The sequence below is a fragment of the Giraffa tippelskirchi genome, chromosome 1 (assembly GCF_054371585.1).
Source record: "Giraffa tippelskirchi isolate mGirTip1 chromosome 1, T2T-mGirTip1v1.2.pri, whole genome shotgun sequence".
Lineage (NCBI taxonomy): Eukaryota > Metazoa > Chordata > Mammalia > Artiodactyla > Giraffidae > Giraffa > Giraffa tippelskirchi.
The window spans coordinates 49,588,005-49,612,857 of NC_137275.1; the positions used below are offsets into that span (position 1 = coordinate 49,588,005).

Sequence of the window (24,853 nt, forward strand, 5' to 3'; positions counted from 1 at the left end):
TAAATGTTGTCCAGGGTTCTTAGATTTGCAATGTAGTGACTTTCTATGTTTTTATATGGATATTCAGAAGATGCAAAATTATGTTTCCACAGCTGCCATCATTTTCCCAGAATTCCTAACTCATTTTCTTTTTTGATTAGTTAAGTTTATTTGAAAGTAGTATGATAGAATATTTGAGAATAATGTTAATAAAATAATTTGAGTTTTTATTAAACACAGCCACATTTGGGTATATGCAAGGTGATTGTCAGGTGAACAAACTGGTGAAGCATGCATTTAAAAATTATAGTAATAATTACTCTCTTTTGATCATTTTCTGTGTGCATTGTCTTACTTAACCTTAGGCGATACATAGTATTTGCTTTTTACCATTTTACAGATAAGGAAACTGAGCTTGAAGAGGTTAAGCATGATTGGCACAAGGTAACACACTTGTAATTGGGGAACTGTACTTCTAACAAAGGCCTGTCTGAGCCCGCAGACCATGCCTTGACCCCAGTAATGCACTTGCAGTTGTTGAGCAATGTCTGTTTTATTCTTTCCTCTTCTCTCCATTTCCTGACCCACTGCCTTAATCTTCTCTAAAAGCTTCTAAAAATAATCCCCTGATCCTCGACCAGCTTCCTCCTTGCCTGCTGACATCAATCTGATCCTTTGCTTACCCGTAAGAATCCAAAACAAATAATGTCAGACCATCTATTATAAGTTCTAATTGGTCAGAAAGATATATGAATGAATAATGTTACATTTCACAATTTATTGCCACAAAAATTTCAACTATTCCACCATTGGTTCTTCTTATTTTTTGCTGTTTCCAATGACTGCCTGTTACAGATCCTGTGTACTAGCCACATCAATCTGTTCACTCTCTGTAGTGCTACAAATTAGTTTCACCCTTGTGCTTGCTCACACTGCTGACATCTCTTCATGAATGTCCTGTTTCCATTGCCTTCCTTTACAGCCAGATGCTTTGGTGGCCTGCTCTATGAAGCTTTCCCCCGTTTCTACCAATATGAGGGCAGAATTTATAGTTCCTTAATGGTCTTCATGGGCTTCCCTGGTGGCTCAGTGATAAAGAATCTGTCTGCCAAGCAGGAAACACGGGTTTGACCCCTGAGTCAAAATGGCAACCCATTCCAGTATTCTTGCCTGGGAAATCCCGTGGATAGTGGAGCCTGGTGGGGGGCTACAGTCCATTCAGTCAGAAAAGAGTTCGACATGACTTAACGACTAAACGACAACAATTGTCCTCACATAGTCACTGGGAAGGATCTTTGTCATAGCGTTGATTCATCAGAGTGTGTTTAGGTGAGCTATAGTGAACCTGTCTGATCTCCCAGATTCTGAGTTTACTGAGGGAGAGGAGCATACTTTATCCATCTTTGTAACCCTAGGGCCTCGACAGTGCCTGGAACACGGTAGTTACTTAGATCAGTTTTGTTAGATGAGCACAGTTAGTACCCGTGAGATTAAATAGCTAGTTATAATAGATTCTTGGTTAGAAATCAAATGCTTAACAATAGCATACTTGCCTTGCCTTGCTGTTATTACCTATCTAATAGCATATTCAAAACTATACTTATGGCTAGACAGGCAAACAGCAGTTGTTTGCCTATATTTGCCACAAAATTAAATTTTTTTCTTGCTTGGCAATTCTCTGAGAATCATCTTAGTGTAAATAGTATTTCTTCATCTAGCTCATCATGCCCAGAAAATTAAATATTTTTAATTAACATTTATAATCAGCTTTTCCTATTCTTGGGTCTAGTGGTTTATATTCATTTAAACAAATTGAATTTAAAGATAAACACTGCCTTTATAAAGCCAAATTCAGATTGATTTTCTTTTTTCCAACCACACATGCTTTATCAACTTACATTTCCATTATTCATTTATTCATTCACTAATTTAATAAATCACAGACATGGTGAAAGCTAATACTTGTCATAGATAGGTCTAGCATTTGCCCAAGTCAGAGATGATAGGCTTTTCTGGAAAACACTCTGCTTTGATTTTTTAAATTACAGTGAGACAGAAATTTCAGAATATCAGGAAACACAGACTAGACAAAATGGTTTTACTGTTCATTTATTTTCTGGTCAAATTCAATCTTAAACATTATTCAGACGTTAACTACTTTTGGTCCTCTGCCTAAAGGTGAGATTGTTCAGCTATTTCAGTGGGTCTAGGCTTCAAGTTTTCCTTATTCTCTTAAATAACTTGCAAAGGGGCGATTTCTGGCTCCTTCTTCTCAGGTGAACAGTTATGGATCTTTGGATGACATTCAAGCAGAATTTTTTTTATTAATACTTCAGTTGTGATGCTTCTGAGAAAATTTATCTCTCTGTTTTTCTATTTTTTCTATTTTTAAATAGAAATATGAAGCCAAAAAATTTCTAGGAAACTAGAGGATATTTAGTGTCCTCCTTCCTTATTGCAATATGCAGACTCTAGTTTTGGGAAATGGCACACAGACCTTAGGCAGCATGTTTAGGACAATAGATACAATATATACAGTCTACTGGGCTTCCTAGGTGGCTCTAGTGGTAAAGAACCCACCTGCCAATGCAGGAGATGTAAGAGACACGGGTTCAATTCCCTGCATCTGGAAGATCCACTGGAAGAGGGCATGACAACCCAATCCAATATTCTTGCCTGAAGAATCCCATGGTCAGAGGAGCCTGGTGGACTATGGTCCATAGGGTCACAAAGAGTTGGACATGACTGAAGCAACTTAGCACGCATGCACACATACATTCTACTAATGCCTCCAGCTTCCCACAGGAAGAAAAACTTGTTTCTAGTGGGCATTGTTGGTGTGTTTTTTAGGCTTCATGGGGGAGATTTCTCTTAAGGATCTACTATAAATGGGGATACAAACCCAAGTCATCCCTCATTCTTTACCCCAGGTAGGATATAATCTAACCAGGAAAACATTTTCCCAATGATTATAAAACAAGTTCTTTAAAGGAAGTACTTTGCTAGAATAGATAGTATTATCTTAAATGATACTATAAGATATAACACTAATAAGACACATTATCTTAAAATAATTTTCAAGGCTAAAGTTTCACTGAAGAAGACTTGAAATAAAGTGCTATCCTAGAGTAATAGTTTATGAGCTATAATTTGCTCATACTTTTTAATAAGCTTTGTTTTCTAATTTCTGTGAGAAATATAAATTAGATTTTGACAATATGATAGGAAAATCAGTAGAGATATCATTCAAGAATTTAAAAAATTAGCTCTTGGGGGCAATTTGTGGTGGGAGTAAAAAGCCATAAATAGTCCCCTCTCAGTTCAGTTCAGTTCAGTTCAGTCGCTCAGTCGTGTCCGACTCTTTGCGACCCCATGAATTGCAGCACGCCAGGCCTCTCTGTCTATCACCAACTCCTGGAGTCTACCCAAACCCATGTCCATCGAGTCAGTGATGCCATCCAACCATCTCATCCTCTGTCATCCTCTTCTCCTGCCCCCAATCCTACCCAGCATTAGGGTCTTTTCCAATGAGTCAACTCTTCGCATGAGGTGGCCAAAGTATTGGAGTTTCAGCTTCAACATCAGACCTTCCAATGAACACCCAGGATTGATCTCCTTTAGGATGGATTGATTGGATCTCCTTGAAGTCCAAGGGACTCTCGAGTCTTCTCCAACACCACAGTTCAAAAGCATCAATTCTGCGGCGCTCAGCTTTCTTCACCATCCAACTCTCACATCCATACATGACCACTGGAAAAACCATAGCCTTGACTAGACGGACTTTTGTTGGCCAAGTAATGTCTCTGCTATTAAATATGCTATCTAGGTTGGCCATAACCTTCCTTCCAAGGAGTAAGCGTCTTTTAATTTCATGGCTGCAATCACCATCAGCAGTGATTTGGGAGCCCCCAAAAAATAAAATCTGACACTGTTTCCACTGTTTCCCCATCTATTTCCCATGAAGTGATGGGACCTCTAGCATAGTTATATTATAGTGATTACATTTTAGAACTTGGGACTTTCCAGTCAGACACAAAAGGATTGAACTTCTGACTCCTTATTAATTGTGTGACCTTGAACAAGTTGCTTAGCTGCTCTAAGTATCATTTTTGCACTGTGCGGTGCCTCAGATACTGTTTTGAGGATTAAAAGAGATTATGACTTTAACAGTTCATGGTATGGTGCCTGGTACATAGTAAGCTCTCAAAATATATTTGCAACAATATTTGTAGTTATTGTGATAATTCCCCGGAATTTTTTGAATATTTATTTAGCTATGTAATTATTAAATATAGAATCTTTAAATATTTCAAATAATTTGGAGTATATTTAAGTAAGTGTCAAAGTTAAAAAATGAGATGAAGGTGTTACAAAGGAATCATGGCAGACCTACCTGCCATGGGTGGCCATCAATCTAATCCTCAGCCATTGGGGTGGGAGGAGGCAGACAGTTTGTCAAGAGACATCTTTTTAAGTGGACTCAAAAGAATAGGGAGACACCTTCTACTTTTGGCTCATTTATAGTGAAGAGAATGCCATTTTTGTATTACAATTTATTATTCTGAGCACTTTCTTTTTATTTTATATCCTAGATGCCAGTTTGGTCACTAAAAGTTTTCTTGGGAAGCAGTGAAGTAGATCAAAGGGAATTATACTGTTTTGAGAAATTTTTTATCCAAGTTGCTTAAAACCCTGTTAAAGTCTGCCAAAAAAGAGTGTACCTTTCCAATAACTGGTGCATTTCAGAGTCTTTTTCCTTTGGTCATGCTGAACAAAAAATTCTTTCTGCTATTTTGTTCTTCCTCAGTGTTTTTTTCCGTACTCTATGAAGACCATCATATTAGTTACCTATTGCTGCTTTGACATATTACCACAAACTTAGTGGCTTAAAATAACCTGGGTTTTACAATTCTGGCAGTCAGAAGTCTGAAATGGGTCTCATTGGGCTAAAATTCAGGTATCAGCAGGGCTGTGTTTCTTTAGGAGGCTCTAGTGGACAATCGGTTTCCTTGCTTCTTCCAGCTTCTAGAAACCTGTGTTAGTTGTTTCTTGGACTCTTCCATTTTGACAAGTAAGGTGACAGACTCACAGGTTCTGAGGATTAGGGGCTGCACATTTTATGGGAGGCATTATTCTAATCCCAACCACTACCCTAGATAGTCTTTTTGTGGATATGTTACCCCTGTTGATTACATAATAACATTTTTCACATTTAACAATGCTGCAATTAGATTTCCAGACTGCTCTTTAAGCACTGATTTAGGAGAAATCTGGTCCTTTAGGCACTTTCTAGAATAGCTCATGGTATCCTTTATGTGTTAAATTAACTAGTTCAACTTTTTTGGCTAAAACTATATTGAAGACAAGTACTTCTTTTAATTGAGGCTTCCCTGGTTGCTCAGTGGTAAAGAATCCACCTTCAATGCAGGAGATAAAGGTTCACTCCCTGGGTCAGGAAGATTCTGCTGGAGAAGGAAATGGCAACCCACTACAGAATTCTTGCCTGGGAAATTCCATGACCCTGGAGGACTACAGTCCATGGGGCCACTAAGAGTCTGACTGAAACAACTTCTTTTAATTACCAAGAAGTCATGAAGATGTAGGTCATATATTTATAAATTCTCTTCGTAGGGGGTGAGGATTATTTTCCCCAAAGTTTATCTTTTGAAGTTGCAAGTTTCATTCCTCCTAAAACTGAAAAAGGAACTAACATATCATCCAGCAGTTCCACTGCTGAGTATATATCCAGAAAAAAACCCCATTAATTCGAAAATATGCAAGCACCCAGGTGTTCATAGCAGCACTATTTATAATATCCAAGATACAGAAGCAACCCAAACATCCATCAACAGATGAATAGATAATGAAGAAGTATGTATATACATATATATAATATATGATGTATTGCATACATATTATATATATGTATATGTACACACAATGGAGTATTACTCAGCTATAAAAAAGAATGCATTTCTGCTATTTGCAATAATGTGGATGGACCTTGAGAATATTATGCTTAGTGAAATAAATCAGAGAAAGACAAATACTGTATGATACCACTTACATGTGGAATCTAGAAAATAAAGCAAATCAATGTATATAGCAAAACAGAAACAAACTCACAGATACAAAAAACAAATTAGTGGTTACACTGAGGAGAAAGAAGAGGGTAGGGTCAATATAGGGGTATGGGATTAAGAGGTACAAAAATCTATGTATAAAATAGGTAAGCAACAAGGATATATTTTATAGCACAGGATCTAGCCATTAATAACTTTTAATTGTATATGATCTGTAAAACTACTGAATTGCTATGCTGTATACCTGAAATTAATGTAATTTTGTAAATCGGTTCAGTTCAATTCAGTCGCTCAGTCGTGTCCGACTCTTTGCGACCCCATGAATCGCAGCATGCCAGGCCTCCCTGTCCATCACCAACTCCCAGAGTTTACCCAAAGCCATGTCCATCGAGTCGGTGATGCCATCCAACCATCTCATCCTCTGTCATCTCCTTTTCCTCCTGCCCCCAATCCTTCCCAGCATTAAGGTCTTTTCCAATGAGTCAACTCTTCGCATGAGGTGGCCAAAATATTGGAGTTTCAGCTTCAACATCAGTCCTTCCAATGAACACCCAGGAATGATCTCCTTTAGGATGGACTGGTTGGATCTTCTTGCAGTCCAAGGGACTCTCAAGAGTCTTCTCAAACATCACAGCTCAAAAGCATCAATTCTTCAGTACATCATGAGAAACACTGGGTTGGAAGAAACACAAGCTGGAATCAAGATTGCCGGGAGAAATATCAATAACCTCAGATATGCAGATGACACCACCCTTATGGCAGAAAGCGAAGAAGAACTAAAGAGCCTCTTGATGAAAGTGAAAGAGAAGAGTGAAAAAATTGGCTTAAAGCTCAACATTCAGAAAACTAAGATCATGGCATCTGGTCCCATCACTTCATGGGAAATAGATGGGGAAACAGTGGAAACAGTGACAGACTTTATTTTTTTGGGTCCAAAATCACTGCTGATGGTGATTGCAGCCATGAAATTAAAAGACACTTACTCCTTGGAAGGAAAATTATGACCAACCTAGATAGCATATTTAAAAGCAGAGACATTACTTTGCCAACAAAGGTCCGTCTAGTCAAGGTTATGGTTTTTCCAGTGGTCATGTATGGATGTGAGAGTTGGATGGTGAAGAAAGCTGAGTGGCGAAGAATTGATTTGTAAATCAACTATAGCTCAATAAAGAGAAATAAAGTTGCAAGTTTCAGTTACCAGGGAAATTTATTGCCATGAAATTGTCCATTTTCTAAGCATGTTAATTCAGTTAAGTATTAATGTATCACAATAGGAATTTGTTAAATTTTTGCAATTACTTTAATCTGACTCTTAAAAATGGAGTGCATGATCATGATATATGGTGGGATATATGGAATGGTAGTCTACATTTTATGCACCCTCCTTGGAGACCTAGTGCCCCTTAAGATATAAAATTCATTCAAAAGTCCCTCGTGAAATCCATTGAACTTAACCTTAAGCTCTCTAAACATGTTCAATGTCAGAAACTCTTAATTATTTTAACATATTACTTTGTACAACTATCTTGGAAAATGACAGATTAGGAAATCACAAATGATATACTCTTGTCCTTTATCCCTAGGGACATGGAGAGATTAATTTATGTTTGTATGCTTCAGTTTTCTCAACTGTAAAATGAGAATAATAATTTCAGCTATAGCATAAATTATTAAGACTATGAAATAAGATAAAACAAGCAAAGAGCATGACCCAGTATTGGACCATGAAAAGTATTCTGTACATGTTTATCATTGTGAGTAGTCTTACACTTAGTATTTGTCACTGGGCATTAATCCAGAGTGATGTTGAGATCCATCAATCAAGAGGACCATACTTTTTAACTTGAACACAATTTATATATAATTTATTTATTTATTTTTTATGGTGATGATTTGTTTTTTTTACTTTTTTTTTATTTTCTATTTTTTAATTTTACAATATTGTATTTGTTTTGCCATACATTGACATGAATCCACCATGGGTGTACATGTTTTCCCCTTCCAGAACCCCCCTTCCACCACCCTCCCCATCCCATCCCTCCAGGTCATCCCAGTGCACCAGCCCCAGCACCCTGCATCATGCATCGAACCTGGACTGGCGATTCGTTTCACATATGATATTTTACATGCTTACATGCCATTCTCCCATATCATACCGCCCTCGCCCTCTCCCATAGAGTCCATAATACTGTTCTATTTATCTGTGTCTCTTTTGATGTCTCGCATACAGGGTTATCTTTACTGATTGACTAAATTCCATATATATGTGTTAGTATACGGTATTGGTGTTTTTCTTTCTGGCTTACTTCACTCTGTATAATAGGCTCCAGTTTCGTCCACCTCATTAGAACTGATTCAAATGTATTCTTTTTAATGGCTGAGTAATATTCCACTGTGTATATGTACCACTGCTTCCTTATCCATTCATCTGCTGAGGGGCATCTAGGCTGCTTCCATGTCCTGGCTATTATAAACAGTGCTGCGATGAACATTGGGGTACACGTGTCTCTTTCAAGTCTGGTTTCCTCAATGTGTGTGCCTAGCAGTGGGATTGCTGGGTCATATGGCAGTTCTATTTCCAGTTTCTTGAGGAATCTCCACACTGTTCTCCATAGTGGCTGTACTAGTTTGCATTCCCACCAACAGTGTAAGAGGGTTCCCTTTTCTCCACACCCTCTCAAGCATTTGTTGCTTGTAGTCTTTTGGATAGCAGCCATTCTGACAGATGTGAAATGGTACCTCATTGTGGTTTTGATTTGCATTTCTCTGATAATGAGTGATGTTGAGCATCTTTTCATGTGTTTGTTAGCCATCTGTATGTCTTCTTTGGAGAAGTGTCTGTTTAGTTCTTTGGCCCACTTTTTGATTGGGTCATTTATTTTTCTGGAATTGAGCTGCAGGAATCGCTTGTATATTTTTGAGATTAATTGTTTGTCCATTGCTTCGTTTGCTATTATGTTCTCCCATTCTGAAGGCTGTCTTTTCACCTTGCTTATAGTTTCCTTTGTTGTGCAAAAGCTTTTAATTTTAATTAGGTCCCATTTGTTTATTTTTTGCTTTTATTTCCAATATATATAATTTAGAGAATAAAGAGATCATATGTTTTATTCTTGGAGTATTTAAGTATTTTAGCTTTTTTAGCACTATCTCAAGACAAAAGATTATATTAGAATCTGTGTAATATGTATGTAAGGGAGGAAATTATGCAGTATATTTTAGGAAGAGTTTTTCAGAGGATGAGTAAAATTAAGAAGGTTCTTCATTAAGAATACTAGTGATTTTATTGTACTGTTATGCTAATAGTAAAGAACCCACCTGACAGTGCAGGAGACATAAGAGACTTCGGTTTGACCTATGGGTTGGGAAGATCTCCTGGAGGAGGAGATGGCAACCCACTCCAGTAATCTTGCCTGGAGAATTCCATGGACAGAGGAGCCTAGAGGGCTACAGTTCTTGGGGTTGCACATTGTCCGACACAACTGAAGTGACTTAGTGTGCACACACATTAATAAATTAAGTAAAGCTCCTAGAGCAATTGAAATATGACTGAGAAAACTTGAAATAAGAGCCCTGGAATGCTGTGCTTTGGATTCTTGTGTGTTTTTCTCCTTTATGTCAGGTATTTAGTTGCCAGTTTCTTATTTCTGTTTCCTAGGTATTCTATTCTACTACTGTTCCAACCCTTGCTCTTTTAAAATACGCTATAAACTGGAAAACTGATAATGAGAATCATTCAGCTCTTTCCAAAATAATAAAGATGTCTGAAAGCCTTTTTTTTTTTTTCTGTAAGTTTTTGAGTATATTTTGCTAGATGGTTGACATTGCTAGCTTCGAGATCTCTATCCAGTTGGTAAAATGTTGCTGTATTATGTACCTTAAAATGATTATTTTTGTGTATGCTAAAGAAGCATTCAGCTACTACTTCACTGTTTTTTCTCAGTTTCTGAATGCCCCTCTGGCCCCATCAGTTCCTTATAATCTCTCCAAGTGGGTGCCAACCTGGCTACCTCTATGCCTCTTACAGCTAGACCACTTGAGTCAGCAGCTTGTCTTCCTGCTCATTAGAGGATGTGGACTGTTCTGCCAGCACATCTTTGTACTGAATGACAGTTCTGTCTTGGAAGAGCTGCAGGCTATGCTTGGGGTCTCTCTGGATATATAAAAATGTCACTCTCTTCTTTGTCAGTCATTTTTACTCAGAAGGCTCATAATGCTAAAATGATGATTAGAAATCTTCAGTTAACTTTCTGAATTCAAAAGTCTTCACACTCATTCCTTCACTGTTAAATATATTAAATTTTGTCTGGCTCTTTGTGGACATGTAATTTGAGGTCAGTATTATTTTTTTGTTTTGTTTTGTTGATGAATAATTCTGGTTAAATGCAGGAGATAGAGCACATATATATTACCAAAGAGCTCATAGAGCAAGCATTCTTTTTTGTTGGATAAATATTTAAGGACCATTTAGTGAGTCAAGATCATAATTTTAACAATGCTTTATTATTAAATTTGAAATATGGATTAGTGTTTTATAGTCTGCCAAGTAAAATCACTTGTCTTTGCTAGTAATTTACATGCACTTTTTCGTGTGATCTTTCACTGGCCATATGAGTTTGGCTTTATTATCCCCTGTATTGCATATAATGAAGTCAGAATTCAAGGACTTAACTTACTCTTCACAGTGGATAGATCATGGGGCTGAGAAATAATCTCAAAGTTCCCTGAAACCTGAGAGCATATTTACCACAGTATTATTCTGCTTCCAATGACACAAGGGTAAAGAAAAAAACAAAGAGGTGACACCAGATTAACTCTTGAAGTGTGAGAATCTGGTAGGCTGTGAGAAAGTAGGTAACTGCCTAGAAAACCTAAAATTGTTTCAGTAGGTGGTAAATGATTATTGAAGAATTTGATCCAGGGAGATGGAATGTCATAGTGAAAATAGTGAATGAAAAAAATTAATGTGATGATATCAGGGTAACTAGAAAGAGGTAGTATTTGAGCATTAAAATGAATTAGGAGTTTATTGTAGTAATTGAGATGAAAATGATGAGAACCTTGACTAAGAGCAGATTTTAAAAGACAGTATCTCTAGGACTTACTTAGGGATGAAAGAGATGAATGACAGAATGAAGATGCTGAAAATTTGTGTTTTAAATATTTGAAAGAAACTTAATAATATTGATTGAAGTAGAGAATGTAAAGCAGTATTTTTTAGAGGAAGAAAATACATTTAGAGATTTGTGAGATGATGGGTAGATAATACAATGGATATATCTAGTGGTCAGTTAGACAGATGGAACTGAACTCAAGTGTTGGCTAAGGGTTAAGAAGATAAATTCGATTGTTATCAGTATACATTTAACATCCAAGATTTGTGTTCTCATATTTATTTAGTTGTTACACTTAATTAAAACATTTAAACACCCAATTTGAGCTCTTAAAATTAGCCTGAGAATAGAAACATTTGTAAATACAATATGTAAATTTGAGGATAAAAATAATGTGACAAGAGCACAGATGGGATATACTTGAATTACTCAAATTCTTTTCATAAATTTTATTTCAGCTTTCTTTGGTCATATCTGTCATGTTCATAGATATTTATTCTCCTAAATTCTTATCTTGGATTTGATAGATCATGCTTGAGTTAATAAAGAGAAGAGTGGTATCTCTCAATGCATAAAGTTATGCTTTGAAATTAACTGTTCAGACTATATTTCACTCCTGAAAGATATCCATTATGTCCTCTGCATGCTCTGCTGATTACCAAAGATTTGTCCATTTTCTTTCTTAACCTCAGAACTCATATATACTGTATTTTTACCTCTTCATCCTTGGATGTTATCCTAGTATGGGGAGAAGCTATCCAAAATATACAGTGGAAGTGACAAATAGATTTAAGCGACTAGATCTGATAGACAGAGTGCCTGATGAACTATGGACAGAGGTTCGTGACATTGTACAGGAGACAGGGATCAAGACCATCCCCATGGAAAAGAAATGCAAAAAAGCAAAATGGCTGTCTGAGGAGGCCTTACAGATAGCTGGGAGGAGAAGAAAAGTGAAAAGCAAAGGAGAAAAGGAAAGATATTCCCATCTGAATGCAGAGTTCCAAAGAATGGCAAGGAGAGATAAGAAAGCCTTCCTCAGCAATCAATGCAAAGAAATAGAGGAGGACAACAGATTGGGAAAGACTAGAGATCTCTTCAAGAAAATTAGAGATACCAAGGGAATATTTCATGCAAAGATGGGCACGATAAAGGACAGAAATGGTATGGACCTAACAGAAGCAGAAGATATTAAGAAGAGATGGCAAGAATACACAGAAGAACTGTACAAAAAAGATCTTCACCACCCAGATAATCACAAGGGTGTGATCACTCACCTAAACCCAGACATCCTGGAATGCGAAGTCAAGTGGGCCTTAGGAAGCATCACTACGAACAAAGCTAGTGGAGGTGATGGAATTCCAGTTCAGCTATTTCAAATCCTGAAAGATGATGCTGTGAAAGTGCTGCACTCGATATGCCAGCAAATCTGGAGACTCAGCAGTGGCTGCAGGACTGGAAGAGGTCAGTTTTCATTCCAATCCCAAAGAAAGGCAATGCCAGAGAATGCTCAAACTACCGCACAATTGCACTCATCTCACACGCTAGTAAAGTAATGCTCAAAATTCTCCAAACCAGGGTTCAGCAATACGTGAACTGTGAACTTCCAGATATTCAAGCTGGTTTTAGAAAAGGCAGAGGAACCAGAGATCAAATTGCCAACATCCGCTGGATCATTGAAAAAGCAAGAGAGTTCCAGAAAAACATCTATTTCTGCTTTATTGACTACGCCAAAGCCTTTGTGTGGACCACAATAAACTATGGAAAATTCTGAAAGAGATGGGAATACCAACCATCTGTCCTGTCTCTTGAGAAATCTGTATGCATGCAGGTCAGGAAGCAACAGTTAGAACTGGCCATGAAACAACAGACTGGTTCCAAATAGGAAAAGGAGTACGTCAAGGCTGTATATTGTCACCCTGCTTATTTAACTTATATGCAGAGTACATCATGAGAAACGCTGGGCTGGAAGAAACACAAGCTGAAATCAAGATTGCTGGGAGAAATATCAATAACCTCAGACATGCAGATGACACCACCCTTATGGCAGAAAGTGAAGAAGAACTAAAGAGCCTCTTGATGAAAGTGCAAGAGGAGAGTGAAAAAGTTGGCTTAAAGCTCAACGTTCAGAAAACTAAGATCATGGCATCTGGTTCCATCACTTCATGGGAAATAGATGGGGAATCAGTGTCAGACTTTATTATTTTGGGCTCCAAAATCACTGCTGATGGTGATTATAGCCATGAAATTAAAAGACGCTTACTTCTTTGAAGGAAGGTTATGACCAACCTAGATAGCATATTTAAAAGCAGAGACATTACTTTGCCAACAAAAGTCCATCTAGTCAAGGCTATGGTTTTTCCAGTGGTCATGTATGGATGTGAGAGTTGGATGGTGAAGAAAGCTGAGCACCGCAGAATTGATGCTTTTGAACTGTGGTGTTGGAGAAGACTCTTGAGAATCCCTTGGACTGCAAGGAGATCCAATCAATCCATCCTAAAGGAGATCAACCCTGGTGTTCATTGGAAGGACTGATGTTGAAGCTGAAACTCCAATACTTTGGCCACCTCATGCGAAGAGTTGACTCATTGGAAAAGACCCTAATGCTGGGTAGGATTGGGGGCGGTAGGAGAAGGGGACGACAGAGGATGAGATGGTTGGATGGCATCACTGACTCAATGGACATGAGTTTGGGTAAATTCCGGGAGTTGTTGATGGACAGGGAGGCCTGGCATGCTGCGATTCATGAGGTCACAAAGAGTCGGACACCACTGAGCGACTGAACTGAACTGAACTATCCAAAATATAATGAAGAAAGCAGAAATGTCTCAATCTAGAAGAGACATATTACATTTTTCTTTTGATTATAACTTTACAAAGAAATGCAAAATGTAAACTGATCTCAAAGAAAGCAGTGCTGCCAAAATATCATGCCAATCTTCTAGCAGAGGTTCCCATTTTTTCTATTCTTGTTTAGTTCCCTCCAACCGAAACTTGTTAGAATGGCTCAGTGTATAAAGACATGCTTTGGAATGAGAAAAACTGTACTATTAGCCTTTATTTGGGGATACAGGGCAAGCTCTTCAGAATACTCATAGAGATGATTAATTAGTAGATCCAAATAACGTTGACCACCAATAAGAAAGAATCACCATTATGAACCACCATTTCTGATTTTTATCTTGGCTTAAGATAAAAATGGATATATAATACCTTTGGTGTTTGGGGCTATTTGAGTAGAGTTCCAGAGGAAAACAAAGAAGAAAATTAGAAGAATGACACTATGATCATGACCTGTTCTATTTTTCTTGATTTTAAAGGCCTAACTCATCAGACCTTTAACCTTGAATGTGCTGTACTTAGTCACTCAGTTGTGTCTGACTCTTTGCAACCCTGTGGACTGTAGCCCTCCAGGCTCCCCTGTCCATGGGGATTCTCCAGGCAAGAATCCTGGAGTGGGTTGCCATGCCCTCCTCCAGTGGATCTTCCCAGCCCAGGGGTCAAACCCAGGTCTCCCCTCCCCCCTTGCAGGGAGATTCTTTTGCTTTTTTTTTTTTTTTTTTAATTTAAGACCACATGTGAGTGCTTTAAATCCTTAAATTTTTTTTTTTTTTTTGCTATTGCTTTGATTGAAACAAAAGCTGTTATATTTGGTTATTAATATTAGATGCTATAAGGTAACAATCCATACCTAAATCAAGAAGCTCATGAAATTTAAATTTTGAAAAATAAAATTGCATATTTGTACTTAGAACTGTATTTTCTTTAGGCTTTTCAAAGCAGCCTTGTCTTAAGCAGCTCAAAATATTTTACTTCAAACTGTGCCTTGTGAAGGTGAACTGTGATTATTATTAAACAAGAGAGGCATTTAGCACCTGAAATCTGACCTAAATTCTTCTCAACATTTCGAGTGTTTAAAGTGAGATTATTTGACAAGCTTCATTACTTTTATGTGACTTCAAACATGAAGTTAAACATAAAATGTTAGACTCTTGAATGAGTTATGAGATTTCATGAAATGTGAAATATGAGGATTTTATAAATCAGCTTTCCTATTTTTCTCTCTCCTTATTCCCCCGCTGTCGGTCAAACAGGCCAGCTCTTGAGGTCATCTTATTCCTCTTCTGGACTCTATCTCCTTAGACCTAAGGCAAAACTTAGATGGTACTCAAGGGCATGCTGATGATCCAGAAGAAAGTCTACACAGGTTTACACAGTTTAGTATCCTATTAAGAATGATATATAGACCATAATATAGAAATAGAAAGTGTCAAGCTTATTTGTCCTTTTGGCAAGGTCGTGTTCATGTTGACATTTGTGTTACTAGGCAACGTTTTCTTCATCGGTATTTAAAACTTTTTCTACTTACAATCTTTATATAGAGAGGTGAGGAACAAGACATGAAATACAGCAAGAACACAGCAAGGAATTGAATGTCTGGATTTTAAGGACAGTTGAATATCAGGAAAAAACTTTATTTATGGCCTTCTATGAAAAAATTTCAATATATGACATTTCAGAGATGACTGTTTCTTTGCAAAATGCGTATATATTGAATTATAATGGAAGCTATATGTTTTTCAATGTCAATGAAATTATTTCCTTTTTTGAGATTAATTAATTGAATCCATAAAGATTGGAAGTGGATCTTGGTTTTGTAGGGACCAAATCCAGTGCAATATGGGGGGCAAACAGCTCTCTTGAAGAAATAAAAAATAAATTATGAATAAAAACTTTGGTACAAAAATGAATGTATTTTCCACATGAGAAAATAAATGGCAACAAATTGTGCATTTAAAAAGACCTCAAATGCTAGAAACATTTCAAAATCCATGGAAACAGTTATACTTAAAAATTATTATTTGCCTACAAAAGTTACCTTTTTCATGACATTTTATGGTTGCATACTCTTACTGTCGGAGAAGGCAATGGCACCCCACTCCAGTACTCTTGCCTGGAAAATCCCATGGATGGAGGAGCCTGGTAGGCTACAGTCCATGGGGTCGCTAAGAGTCGGACACGACTGAGCGACTTTACTTTCACTTTTCCCTTTCATGTACTGGAGAAGGAAATGGCAACCCACTCCAGTATTCTTGCCTGGAGAATCCTAGGGATGGCAGAGCCTGGTGGGCTGCCGTCTATGGGGTCGCACAGAGTTGGACACGACTGAAGTGACTTAGCAGCAGCAGTAGCAGCACTCTTACTGTCTGTAATAGGCTGAATTGTATCCCCCCCAAATTCCTATGTTGAGACTCTCACCCCTGGTAGTTCAAAATAAACATAGGCCTTTAAGTTTAAACTAGGCCTTTAGTGTGGGCCCTAATCCAATCTGACTGGTGTCCTTTAAGAAGAGGGGATTAGGACACACAAAGATACACCAAGGGTGTGTGCCCACAGAGGAAAGATCATTTGAAGACTTGGTGATAAGACGGACATCTGCAAGGCAAGGAGAGAGGCCTAAGGTGAAACCAAACCTGCCAACACCTTGGCTTTGGACATCTAGCCTCCCGAACTGTGAGAAAATAAATTTCTGTTGTTTAAGTACCCAGTCTCTGGTATTTTATTATGGCAGCCCTATCAAACTAATAGTGCTTCTATCTTCTACCTATTAAAATTGTTTTATAATACGTTCTACAAAAAAAAGCTTTTCCTCTTGTAGGACTGATTGAAATATATATTTTTTTAATTATTGAAATGCATAAACCATGTGACTTTACATATAGATGTACTCACATTATGATTAGTAAACAGAGTAATTTTTTTAAATCTTCTTGGCCAAGCCACCTGTCATGTGGGATCTTAGTTCCTCAACAAGGATCGAACCTGTGCCCCCTGCATTGCCAGTGCAGTCTTAACCACTGGACCACCAGGGAAGTCCCATAGAATAATTCTGATAAACTCTATTTTGCTCAACTGTAGGCCTCCCAAAATACGCCTTCATGCTTAGACATGCTTCATTGTAGAGTATCTTGACAAAATTGACGAAAGATATCTTCAGTTTTAACCATGTGTTGATAAATTTTCCATTTTCATTTTTAAATTAAAATGTTTGATAAATGAAAGTATTTCCCACAGATTTGCTTCTGGCTCCGTTCGTTGCCAATCTTGTTTCTCCTTCACTGACCACGTACTTTCAGTAATGGCTGCCAAAGGACACCACATCATGATAAAGTCTTCAGTCTATGCCTTTGTGTTTCAAAGTTAAGTAAGTTGCACAGGGTTCTTGGAAGCCATTTTTACACTAGCATGGGTAATATAATGGAAACTACTTAAAATCATTTCAGTGTGTCAGACAGCATGCATTCTTAATTCAACTTCCCCTTCGCCAGGTTTCTGAAGTGCTCACAAACACTTCAGTGTGACAGAAATCAACATGAGAAAAGACAGCAGTTAGAATCAATTGTGGTTAATATATCTTTTGCAAATTTTATGAAAATCTAAATGTGAATCCATTGTGAGGGTTCCTCCTAGGACTTTGGAGGGAGCCTTAATCTTTATTAGCATCTGGGTAAGTTGGCTTCTGGAGAAGGAAATGGCAACCCACTTCAATATTCTTGCCTCGAGAACCCGATGGACAGAGCAGCCTGGTGGCTACAGTCCATGGGGTCACAAAGAGTCGGACACGACTGAGTGGCTGAGCAGCAGCAAGTCACTGCTTTTGGCTTCTGGGACTCAAGAGTTTTGCTTAAATTCACATAGTGCTTAATGGTGACACCATGGCAAGTTTCTTTCTCTTTTCTGAAGCATAGATTTATGCATTTTTATTCTGTTTAATATATATAAATGTCATATGACAATTTCAATTAAACAGTAATTAAATACTGATATTCTGTTAAGGATTCTAATGCTAAGAGGTAGTAGAGTCTTGAAATATTTGCATTAGTAGATTATTGTTTATATTAATTACCCTGTTGAGCTAAGATCTCAGCAGATCTTAAGGTTAAAAGAGAAAATAAATATTTAAGCTTGACAGGCTTAAATTCAAAGATACTAAAATGAAAAATCAAATAGCAGCATGACTAAAACCTAAGAAGTTAAAAGTGTAACTCCTTGAATTATCTTTTATTTTGTTGTTACTCTCCAGTTAAATCTTTTTTTTCCTCTATATTTAAATGCCAGGTGTACTTTTCCTTTGTGAATTCAATTTTTGCCTTAGCAAATAGATTTTCATTTTAAAATTTGGGATTTTTTAAAACAATTTGAGAGTCTGAAATAAGTAAGGGAATCCATTGCGTTCCCTTATGATTTAGCATATATTTCAGTTTGTGGAAATTCATGGTCCTTTGTATAAAATTATTTTGAGAGAGCTATGCTGCTTTTGGCAGTATAAAAAACAGTTTCCTTTATTCAATACCATAATAATGTTGCAGTTTCTTGAGGAAGCAGTGTAGGCATTTTGAGGCTTGGAGAGAATATTAAGGAAATGGAAATAAAAAGAGATGCTTAAATAGAGTAGCAATTGCTGCCCTTAGTTAAGATTTAGTATGTTCTGCCTTGTGTTAAACATTTTACTTGTATTAAGTCATTTCCTCCTTAAAGTAACTGCAACATAAGCAGTATTTTCTTCTCATTTGATGAGGAGACTGACGGTCAGAGAGATAAAGTAACTTGTATAAATGTGGCTTACACACGCAGGTTTCTGTCTTGAAAGCCCAAATGCCAGTACTACCTTTGGCCAATACTACCTCTTTCTTCGGCAGTGAGTCAGTGACAGCTCTAAGATGCGCACCAGAGAAACACACTAAAAAATGCAAGGATGAAAACTTCAGTCATTCCAGAGAGTTCTAAAGGATTCATGCTTCTGATATGATGATTAGAGGAAAAGTACTGAAAGGATGAATTGTAAAGTCTTGTTTAAAAGCACTCAGTGTGCAACATTTATTTATCATACCAAACTGAATCTTAAAAAACTCATGATCAAAACACAATCATGAAATTTATTCACACTGAACTGAAATAGAATAGCCATATAGTGAATTCCCATGAGACTGATTTGGCTTTTAGAATTGAAGGCTAGAAAAGGACTGCCTTTTTCTTTCTTATATTTTGAGTTATAGTTGATGTACAAGGTTATTTTAGTTTCAGGTGTACAGCATAGTGATTCAGTATTTTTATAGGTTATACTCCGTTTAATGTTATTACAAAACAATGGGTATAATTCCTTGTGCTGTACAATATATACTTGTTTCTTAACTATTTTATATGTGGTAATTTCTATCTCCTGATCCCCTACCCCTGTATCCACTAGTTTGTTTTCCATCCACTAGTTTGTTTTCTCTGTGAGTCTGTTTCTATTTTGCTATGTACATTCATTTTTTTTTTTCAGATTGTATATAAGTGATATAATACAGTATTTTCTTTCTTTGAGTTATTTCACTAAGCATAGTATTTTCAAGATCCATTCACATTGTTACAAATGGCAGAATTACATTCTTTTTAAATATTCCATTAGCCATATAGAATGTGTTTAAATCCATTTGTCTGATGGGTTCCTTCCATATGTAAATAGTGCTGTTGTGAACTTTGGTGTGCATGGATCTTTTAGAATTAGTATTTTTGTTCTTTCTGGAAGTATACCCAGCAGTAGAATGTCTGGGTCATATGGTAGTTCTATTTTTAATTTTTTGAGGACCCTCCATAGTGTTTTCTGTAGTGATTGCCCTAATTTACAATCACATCAACAGGGTAATAGGGTTCCCTTTTCTCCATATCCTCACCAACGTTTGTTATTTGTGGACTTTTTGATGATAACCATTTTAACAAGTGTGAGGTGATATCTCATTGTGATATTGATTTGTCTTTCTCTAATAATTACCAGTGTTGAATATCTCTTCATGTGCCTATTAGCCATCTGTATGTCTTCTTTGGAAAAATGTCTGTTCAGGGCTCTGTCCAAGTTTTAATCAGTTTATTTGTTTTTTTAATGTTGAGTTGTATGAGCTGTTTATAAATTTTAGATATTAAATATTATACTGTTATATATCTGGATAGTAAATATATCATTTGCAAATATTTCTCCCATTCTATAGGTTGTCCTTTCATTTTTGATGGTTTCCTTTGGCTTTTAAGTGCAAAAGGTTTTAATTAGGTCCCATTTATTTATTTTTGCTTTTATTTCTTTTGTCTAGGAGACAGAGCCAAAAATATTTCTATGATTTATATCAAAGAATATTCTGCCTGTTTTCTCATCTAGAAGTTTTATGGTTTTAGGTCTTTCTTTAGGTCTTTAAACAATCTTGAGTTTATTTTTGTACATGACGTGAAAGAAATGTTCTAATCTCATTCTTTTACATGTAGTTGTCCAGCTTTCTCAGCACCACTTATTAAAGAGACTGTCTTTCCTCCATTGTATATTCTTGTCTCCTTTGTCATAGATTAACTGACCTTAAGTACATGGGTTTGTTTCTGTGCTCTCTATTTTATTCCCTTCACCTATGTGTATCATTTTGTGCCGGTACTATTCTGTTTTATTACCATAGCTTTGTAGTATAGTCTGCTGCTGCTGCTGCTAAGTCACCTCAGTCGTGTCCGACTCTGTGCGACCCCACAGATGGCAGCCCAGCAGGCTCTGCTGTCCCTGGGATTCTCCAGGCAAGAATACTGGAGTGGGTTGCCATTTCCTTCTCCAGTGCATGAAAGGGAAAAGTGAAAGTGAAGCCGCTCAGTCGTGTCTGACTCTTAGCGACCCCATGGACTACAGTCAGGCAATTTGATACCCCTAACTTTGTTTTTCCTTAAGATTGTTTTGGCAATTTGGATTTTTTTAATGATTTCATATAAATTTTAGGATTATTCTTGTTCTGTGAAAAATATCATGTATATTTCAATAGGAATTGCATTAAATCTATAGATTACTTTGGGTAGTATGAACATTTTAACAGTGTTAATTACTCCAATCCAAGAACATAGGACATCTTTCCATTTCTTTTTATCATCTTCAATGCCCTTTATTAATGTTTTATAGTTTTCAGAGACTAGGTCTTTCACCTCCATGTTTAAGTTTATTCCTAAGTATTTTTAAATCCAATTTTAAACAGGATTGTTTTACTTTCAGTTTCTTATATTTCATTATTAGTATACAGAAATGCAAGAGATTTCTATATGTTAATACTGTATCCTGCTACCATGTTGAAATTGTTTAATAGTTCTCGGTCTGCTATGCATTCCTTCTGGTGTGCTTTCTGTGTGTTACTGAATCATTTCTGATTGGATCTTTTTCATAGTATCTCTTGTTAAAATTCTCACTCACTGTGTTCATCTATTCTTTTCTCTGATTCAATTAGCATTCTTATTTACTAATGTTTTTAATTATTTTTCTGCTAAATTATTTATTTCTCTTTCATTATTTTTTGGAGGGTTTTCCTTGCACTTTCATTTGAGGCTTTTTCAGATTCTTCTGCCTTCTCATTTTTAGTTAACTTTCTTTATCTCTATGAATTTAGATGAAATGGTTGCCTACTACAGTCTTGAAGGGGTGTCCTTATGTGTGAGTATCCATATGTGGAACATGTGTGCCCATAGCTTTTGATGGGGGAGCCAGATTTGATGTGGATGCAAGTCACTTCTCTCCTTATGGTGTGCTAGCAGTTATTACTTTGGTAGAAGGCAGGGCTGAAAATGGAGGGACTAGAGTTGGAGACAGGTGGGAGGCAGGGCTTCCCCTCTGCTCATTGGCTGTCACTGTTCAGGGTGTGGGGTCAGATACTAAATTGATGGGCCAGAGAAACTGAGGGCTGGGTCTGAGCCGGTTCTGTTCCCTTTAAGTGCTCCTCCCTTCCCTCCACAGTGACCCTAGCCCCAGAGGGGAGCATCACTGAAGCAAGAAGGGTACATGTAGGCTAAAAGGGCTGCTTTTTGATGTCTGTTTTTTTTTCTCTTCTCTCCTGTCTGAGCTGAGTAACGGTATTCTAGAGAAGGTGGGAACTAGGAGATAGGAATATAGTGATTCTGACTTGACATCACTATCTCATTGAAGCAGTGGGAAAGTAGATGAAATTTTATGTTTCAGATGCTCAACATTTGCTATGGAGTAGGGAATACAGGCCATTATTTTAGTATTTGAAGGAATTTTACAGAGACTTATTTTCAGAAATTAAATATGACCAAGGAATTTGAGCCTGTTTTCTTTTAGTAATAAAACAATAAAATAATAACCTTTATTAATAATAACCAATCAATAATCAAGGTTTACTTGAACAGAGAAGGCAATTGAAATGTCAGGTACTCAGTTAAAAAATGTACTGTGAGCATTAAAATTGGTATTAATAGTAAATTAGGCTGTAGTGTGAGATATCTTTCTTTCACAGAAAAAATGCTAAATTAAAGAATGATAGTGGGAAATTCAAAGTAGTTTCAGAGGCCACCTGAAAATGCGATGAGTTGGCTCATCTAAAAATAATATATTTACTTTCAATGCCATCTAGAGTAGATGGTCAGTAACAAATTTATTTCCATTTCAGTTGGAGGGAGATAAAGATACTTCTACTTATATTTGGACTTTTTCTTCTGTTGTGTGATTAATGCTATCCAACTTTAATGAGACCCTTGCTGTGACTTGATTGCCTTTTTTTTTCATCTTTTGATATATAACAGAATATGTTACTTTTTCCTCAATTCCTCAAGCCATACACTCTGCTGCTGCTGCTAAGTCACTTCAGTCGTGTCCGACTCTGTGCAACTCCATAGACGGCAGCCCATCAGGCTCCGTCACCCCCGGGATTCTCCAGGCAAGAATACTGGAGTGGGTAAGTCATACACTCACTGTTGTTTTATTGGACACCCTTTATCCTGCTGGAGGATCATCATTTGTGGATTATACTAGCTTTTTCTAATCCAATAAGAGTAGCCATTGGTGTCTTGTTTCCTTCACCCTGGTGGCTCAGATGGTAAAGCGTCTGCCTGCAGTGTGGGAGACGTGGGTTCGTTCCCTGGGTTGGGAAGAATCCCCTGGAGAAGGAAATGGCAACCCACTCCAGTACCCTTGCCTGGAAAATCCCACGACGGAGGAGCCTGGTAGGCTACAGTCCATGGGGTCACAAAGAGTTGGATGCAACTGAGTGATTTCACGTTTCTTTCCTTTTCTTCCTTCTTTGACCCTTTGCCCGAATTAACTCTCTCATCTCTGATTCACATCCCATCCCCTTCTGCCTCTTCTACGATCTTGCTCATATCCTCAGTCTTTCCGTGTTTCATTGGCTCTTTCACCTCTACTTGTATTGAAGCTATTAAAATCTCCCCATTCCAACAAATTTTCCATGTAGGGGTCTGTCTTCACTGACAGTTCTCTTTTTCCCTTCACTTGCAAAATTCAGTTGTCTGAATTCTCTTACTAATCATTTGTTATTTTTCACTCCCCCACAGTCTGACTTCTGCCTTTTCAGTATTTTATTGAAGCTGTTCTCATCTAATGGACAAATGGAATAACCTCCATGTTGTACCTATTATGTTTGGCAGAACTCTCTTGGCTTTTGTGACAAAGTCTTATCTTGGTTATCTTCATTGTGCCCAAACTTGCTGGTTCTTTTTCCTTCTCCAGTGTACCAAATGTATGAAGTCATTCTTGAAGATTTTATTATCAAATCTCTTCTCTCATTTGTTTGTTGATTTAAAATGAAATCTAATCTCCCAACTATAGACCCCAAGAATCTGCCTGTTCTGGTCCTGGTTTCCTTTCTGGCCTCAACTAATATTTCTCTTATTCCAGTGACTCTGGCCTTCTTTGATTCCAGGAACCACACATGCTCCTTCCTCCATGTGTGTCTAGTAAATGCTATACCTTGCTCATCACATGCTTGGCTCTTTTTCCATGCGTAATTTTAAATGACTACCTTGTACAGAATAGGTCTGTTTTCTTGCTGCCCAGTGAAATCAGCTGCAAAATAAGTTTGTACTTGATGTCCTCTAGAGGTTGTTCTGGGTCTTTAATTCTGTGATACACATAAATGATCTAAGATGATAGAGTTGAAAGACTGCCATAATGGCCATCAAGCAAAATATCTTCAAATATTCCCTTCATCAGCTTTGTGTCCTCAAGAGCTAGAATATAGTCAATGCACAGTGGATGCTTAATGAATGAATCAGTTATCATTGTGTGACCTAGGGTAAGTCACCTCTCTTTGTACCTCATCTTTTATGTTTGTACTTTATTGCTTTTATTTCTGGTGAGAAGTGACATAGAGAATCTTATCCTTTCAGCACTGAAAGTAGCAAGTGTTAAAGAGGACACATTAACTCCAACGACAGGCCACCATTTTTTGCACGTCTGATTTAAGGGACTGTAATAGTTGACTTTTTAAACTTACTTCCAAGGAATAACTTTTAGACAATAAGTAAAACAGGTAAAAGTCTTTGACCTCTAAAGGCACAGAGCTATATATATTCTAGCTTTTTACCTGACATATATTATTTTAAATATTTTTTATGACTGTCTTGTAAAATGAAATAAAATACATTTCCAAATTTTATTGTTTGACCACAAAAATAAATATTTCGATTTTCTATCAATGATATTCCTATAGGAACAGGCTGGAAAATAAATCCTTCAAAATAAAAAAAATACACCTAAGCAAAAGGAAATTTAGTTTCTTGTTTTAAATATAGATTTAACTATAATTCATTATGCTACAACTGCTTTGTAATCACAAATAAATTAATCCTATGTGTTAGATACCATAATTTCAA

At 37.0% G+C, this 24,853-nt stretch overlaps 1 protein-coding gene across 2 annotated transcripts in view; it reads left to right on the forward strand.

The window, feature by feature from the left end:
- The window catches only part of KCTD8 (potassium channel tetramerization domain containing 8), a 256,056-nt gene that overhangs the window by 37,479 nt on the left and 193,724 nt on the right, over window positions 1-24,853 (forward strand). Inside the window, exon 2 of one of the 2 annotated variants that reach the window (XM_081522215.1) lies at window positions 22,796-24,728. The exons of the other annotated variant lie outside the window; for it this stretch is intronic. Coding sequence (XP_081378341.1) covers window positions 22,796-23,004 — 209 coding nt within the window. The 3' untranslated portion in view covers window positions 23,005-24,728. Of the gene's footprint in view, window positions 1-22,795; window positions 24,729-24,853 lie in introns of those variants that run through there. 2 annotated transcript variants of the gene reach the window in all.